The 5,861-nt window shown below is 53.5% G+C and overlaps 1 protein-coding gene across 1 annotated transcript; it reads left to right on the top strand.

Moving 5' to 3' along the window:
* The first annotated feature begins 245 nt into the window (after nt 1-245).
* On the top strand, nt 246-4,871 carry STING1 (stimulator of interferon response cGAMP interactor 1). The gene is made up of 8 exons (XM_039252711.1): nt 246-409; nt 668-767; nt 1,284-1,510; nt 1,633-1,816; nt 2,069-2,177; nt 3,067-3,302; nt 3,662-3,848; nt 4,426-4,871. The coding sequence occupies exons 3-8, from the start codon at nt 1,284-1,286 to the stop codon at nt 4,614-4,616; spliced, it is 1,134 nt and encodes a 377-aa protein (XP_039108642.1). The 5' UTR covers nt 246-409; nt 668-767; the 3' UTR covers nt 4,617-4,871.
* Nucleotides 4,872-5,861: the final 990 nt, after the last annotated feature.

The following is a 5,861-nucleotide window of genomic DNA, read 5'->3' as shown; positions in this document are numbered from 1 at the left end:
CAGTGGATTCAGTAACATAATATATGTAACACTTAGCATAATATCTGGAGAGTGGTGAACACTATTATGAGGATGATGTTGATGAGGTTTCACATGACTGCATTTTGGGCTGGAAAGGGTTCTCTTTGAGAAGTCACAGGCGTGGCTACTTCCTGTGGAGAGCCAAAACCCCACTCCCCCCGGGCTTTCTTCTGCCATAAAGCTCTTTACTCGAAAGGCTGCTGTTACAGGAAATAACTGTTCATTCTCCCCGCCTCCTTCCTGATATCACAGTCTTCAGAAAAAGAGGATCTGCATCTGAAAATCAGAATAAAAACAGGCAGGGTGTAATGTGTCTGGGAGTGTCTGTCTGGTCGTGTGGAGTCCTGCCTGGGTGTTGGTAGAGGGTATTTGACCATGAGAGCTTGAGGTGATCAGGGTTGTGGCCGTGGGGGACTGTGAGGGGGATTCTGCACACCTTCGGTTCAGGGGTAGCAAAGGGCAATGGAATGGGGGCCTTTTCAAGCTTGCCTCCCCATGCCAAGACTGGGGCATGGGTTATTGGGGCCCTCCCTCCCTCCCTGGGGAGCTGGAAATACCCTCCTCCCCTAAGCTGTAATCTGGCAAGATGCCAGGACTGAGTGGCTGTGGAAAAAGTTATGACTGTTTTTTAATGTTTCGTTTTCAGGCTGTACCCAGAGAGGCTGCCTTTGTCGCTGGGTGCCATTACACAGGGCCTTCTTTCCCTGTCAGCTTCCAGAAACAACCCACGGTTTCGGAGATAGAAGGTAGGTAGGATCAGGAGCAGTGGAGCAAAGGCTCCAAGGCTGAGGCCCCCAGACACCCAGAGCTGGGTGACAGCCTTCTGGCTGCCCTGCCAGCAGCTCTTGTACTGCGGTGTCACCTTTGCTGACTAAGGTCTTCCCTGGGGTGGATTTTGGAAAGAGGGAAGTCCAGGTCCTCAACAGTCCCTAGGTGGGTGGCACCTCACAGGACACTTTCAGGTCCGGGTCTGGGACGGTCGCTGCTTTCTTTCTTCACTACACCTGTGATGTCACCGGAGTTGGGTATGGGGGGTGTGTGTGTGTGCGTGCGCGTGTGGGCACATGCACTTGTCACTCTGCTCTGTTTTCAACAAGTCTCTCCTGGACTGGAGTGCTGGGATGTTGTATGTCCAGCCTGTTCCCTAGAGGGAGCTCAAAGAGCAGCCTCTGGCTCTGGCTGGGCATCAGGGAGGAAGCGAGCTGTCCGGAAGCAGTAGGGGAGTGAGAGGGTAACGACAGTGGGTTTCTTGGTGCCCACAGATGCCCCGCCCTAGCCTGCACCCATCCATCCCGCGGCCCAGGGGCATGAGAGCCCAGAAAGCGGCTTTGGTCCTGTTGGCCGTCTGCCTGGTAGCCCTTTGGAGGCTGGGGGAGCCACCAGACCTCACCCTCCGGTGGCTGGTGCTCCATGTGGCCTCCCTGCAGCTGGGACTGCTGTTCACTGGGGTCTGCCGTCTGACTGAGGAGCTGTGTCACCTCCACTCCAGGTGATTCTATTACCTGTAGCAACTGGGCACCCAACGTCACTCCATTGACCCCTGGCCCTGCCCCTCCTTGAATCTCTCTGGTTGAGTTGGGCTGGAGCCTGGGGCTTGACTGTCACCTGCAGGTACCAGGGCAGCTACTGGAGGGCGATGTGGGCTTGCCTGGGCTGCCCCGTTCGCACTGGGGCTCTGCTGCTGCTGTCCTGTTATTTCTACGGCACCCTCCCCAACACAGCTGACCTGCCCTTTGCTTGGATGCTTGCCCTCCTGGGTCTCTCCCAGGCACTGAACATCCTCCTGGACCTCCAGGTAAGACACAGAGGGAGGTGGAGGGTGTAGCCAGGGAAGGCTGCAGCTAGTATGACCTACTCTGAGCTCAGCACTGGGAGTGGGACTAGTTTGGAGGTTGCTCCTTAGCGTAGAGCCCATGATGTCCTGCAACTGTGGGTCCAGCAATGGCAGAGAAGGGAGCAAGTTGGCAGCCGGTTGGGAAATCTTGGGGAGGAGGGCTCCAGTTATCCTTCATGGAAGCCCCCTCACCAGTAGTCTTGCTGTCTACAGGGCCTAGCCCCAGCTGAGGTCTCTGCAGTCTGTGAAAAAAGGAATTTCAACGTGGCCCATGGGCTGGCATGGTCATATTACATTGGGTACCTGAGGCTGATCCTGCCAGGTGAGCCATTCTCTATGCCCCTATCTCCAGGTCTCCAAGACATACAATAAGACATAAAACCTCTTGCGTTTCTAGAACTTGCTGTATTTTTCAAACACTTTTTATTCGTAGCAAATCATTTAATTCCCAGAGAAATTCTGTAGGCATGGAGGATGTTATGATGCCCGGTTTGCAGGGACAAGTATGACACTTAGAGACACTAGGTGACTTCTCCCACGTTAACCATGAATTCTTCCAATGAATATTTACTGCATGCCCTTTGTGTGCATTTTGTCTTTTAATTCATACCCTGTGGCCAAGGAATAACCATCATCCCTATTCTAGAGATAAAAAAAAAAATTGTGGTTCTATAAGGTGAAGAGACTTCTCCAAAGTCACATGGCTTAGTGAGAGAACAAGACAAGATTTGAACTCAGGTCTGTCCAGAGCCTATGAGCCCATATGTCATGTCTCATTTCTTTTGACTTCCTGGCCGAGGCCGTGATTCTCCCGTATCCCACTGCTCTCTGCCCTTGTCACCAGGGCTTCTGGTAGGAAACATGTCTGGAGCTAGAGGCCAGACTAAGTGCACCTGAGAATGCTGGGAATGTCACCTCCCAGAGCTCTTCCTACCTCTCAGAGCCCTAAAAGCTGTGGGGGGAAGGAGTGGGGCAGGCCCAGAAATCTGGACAAAGGACAAGTGAGGGGAAAGAGAGGTGGTGAGGGTGGAGGGAGAGGAGGAGAGGGTTCCTGAATGCTCTGCCCTTCCTGGTTCCTACACACTGTAAGTGGACCGGACCCTTGGTTCTCTTACACCCACATGTTGAGGGGACCAATGACTTGGTCTCTATCCTGGGTTGGGTGGGAGACAGGGTGGGTAGGAATGACTTCTCAGGCCTTTACAACCCAGGGCTTCCGGCCCGGATACGCACATGCAACCAGCTCCACAACACGCTACGGGGGACAGGGAGCCATCGGCTACACATTCTCTTCCCGTTGGACTGCGGAGTGCTTGATGACCTGAGTGTGGCTGACCCCAACATTCGCTTCCTGTATAAGCTGCCCCAACAAAGTGCTGACCGTGCTGGCATCAAGGACCGGGTTTACACCAACAGTGTCTATGAGCTTCTGGAAAACGGGCAACAGGTGAGCATGCAGTGAGGTGGGTGCCGCTAAAGAGGAGTCGGGCCCAGAGCACCAGAATTCTGACCCCTGGCCAAGCACTGATAAAAATTCACTGCCCTTCTCTGAGCCTTAATTTCTCCAACTGGTTCCAGGGCTGGGCTCCCTCTGAGTGGGAGGATCTGTGGGGGATAAATTTAGCAAAGTCCTGGTCCTGATTTTAGGAGCAAAGGTCCCCAGACAGCATAGATCCCATCTGGGCTGCCACCTTGCAGCACTCCATCTCTACGGGCTGGGAGAGGGGGTGGCCAGCAATGGCACTAGGGTCCAGAGTCTGTCTGTCTGGGCCCTGATGACTCTTGTCTTCCTCTCACCTCTTCCAGGCAGGCATCTGTGTACTGGAGTATGCCACCCCCTTGCAGACCCTGTTTGCCATGTCACAGGATGGCCGAGCTGGCTTTAGCCGGGAGGATCGGCTTGAGCAGGCCAAACTCTTCTGCCGAACACTTGAAGACATCCTGGCAGATGCCCCCGAGTGTCAGAACAACTGCCGCCTCATTGTCTACCAGGGTGAGGTGTTGATAGGCTACAGGGCCGGAAGAGGCAGGTGTCCTGTGGGGTTAGAAGGAGATACGGCAGCACCAGGCCTTGGGCCTTCTCAAGTGGCCAAGGCATTCAAGCCCTGCTCCTTCCCTGGGATAGGTCCTACCTCTCCACCTAGGGCGCTCAACTGCTTTCTGAGGTGTTCGGCTATGGGCCCTGGGTGGAGGGTAAAGAGATGGGTTCTAGGGGCCCCTCACTTCATCTAGAGATACCAGAAAAATGCAGAAGAGCCCCAGGTCAGGAGCCAAGAGATTGAGGCAGCAGCCTCAGCTCTGCCATTGCCTCACTGTGTGATTTTGGCAGATCTTTGCCCCTCTCTAGCATCATCTTCAAAACTGAGAAGGTGGAATTAATTGTGTTATCTCTAAAACCACTTCTTGCTCTAGAATTCCATGAAACTCTAGCCCCAGAGGCTAGGGGAGGGGAGAAGGTGCACGGATGTGCGGGAGAGTGAGGGTTGGAGGATCTGTCCAGCACATCCTCAGGGTATGTTAAAGTGAGAACATATGATGTCCTCACCGCGCCTTCTCCATCTCTGTTCCAGAACCCACAGAGGGAAGCAGCTTCTCCCTGTCACAGGAGGTTCTCCGGCACCTGCGGCAGGAGGAAAGGGAGGTCACTATGGGCAGCGTGGGGACCTCAATGGTACGCAATCCCTCCGTGCTGTCCCAAGAGCCCAATCTCCTCATCAGTGGCATGGAACAGCCTCTCCCGCTCCGCACGGATGTCTTCTGAAGCTCAAGGTTACCTGGCTTGAACTCCCAGTGCTCCCCAAGATTCTGGATTCCCAAGAGTCCAGGTTGAAGGGCTTTCTGCAGCAGCTGAATGCCCAGAAGAACCATTTCCTCCCACAAGGACCCTCTCAGAGACAGTCCCTGAACTCAACATCTCGAGATGAATCCTATGACCTTGGGCAAGTTGTTTTACCTCTCTGAACCTCAGTGTGTTCATCTATGAAATAGGATTATAATCATTGCCCTACCTACCTTACAGAGTTTTTGTGAGGACCATAACTGTCTAGAACTTTTCTGTAAACTCTAAATGCCAGGTAAACTTAAGGGGCACATCAAGTGTCTTCCATTGGATCTTCCAGACTGTCTCTCTACCCCTCTCTGCCTCCTCTGCCCTGGGATGGCACCACCAGGTTCCCTTGCTCTCTGGATTCTGGTCATGCTCAGTCCATGAAGAGCCTTAGTAGGAGAACAGAGGGAAGTGGGAGGGTGAGATTCGGGTAGTTACTCCCCCAGATCCCTCCCTGCAATATCAAGATCACTCTGGGTCCTCTGAATCTCTGACCTAAAGTCATGGCTCTGCTCATGCTCTCAGTAACCCTCTATATCCCCAGGTTCCATTACCTGCCCCTTCCCCATGCTGCTCAGGCCTAGCAGTGGTCCTGGTTGCCTGCTAATGTCCACTTGCGGCTTCCTTATATCCGTCCTTTCTAAACAGCTCTCCTTTTAAACACTCCTCAGATCATCTGTCTGAGCATGCCATCTTTCTCTGGCTGGACTCTGATACAAGCGATTGGCATTTATTAACTGAAATGTCCGAATCCACTTGCACAGGCATACTTCCTTATACCCCTCCTTATTCTAGGACAGGGTGGTGGGTATCATTTCACTGTGGGTGGAGCCCAGCACTCAGGCTGAGGGCATAGAAGGTAGCGCACCCCATGGCATCTGCCTGCCCTTTCAGGGACCCTGGGACTAGTGGGAGGAGGCTTGGGGAATACAGAGCGGCCTGAGCAGGCATGCAAATGCCATGAGGGGCACACAGCTGTATTCTGATCAAGGGCCTGCTCAAAGGAGCAGGGGGCACTGAATGAATGTCCCCGGATGATAGAGCCTGCAAAGGGATAAGGGGGGATGGGGAGAAGAGCGTTTGTGTGAGGAGATGCAATACACTCTGGGGGACCTTGGACAACACAGCCAAGCACCTGCTAGATCTTATGCCATCACTGTTAGAACTGAGCCATTGCAA

Source organism: Hyaena hyaena, unplaced genomic scaffold (assembly GCF_003009895.1).
Source record: "Hyaena hyaena isolate Hyena2069 unplaced genomic scaffold, ASM300989v1 scaffold_426, whole genome shotgun sequence".
NCBI classification, from domain to species: domain Eukaryota; kingdom Metazoa; phylum Chordata; class Mammalia; order Carnivora; family Hyaenidae; genus Hyaena; species Hyaena hyaena.
Note: the sequence above shows the minus strand (reverse complement) of the source record. Positions and strands in the feature narration are given on the sequence as shown.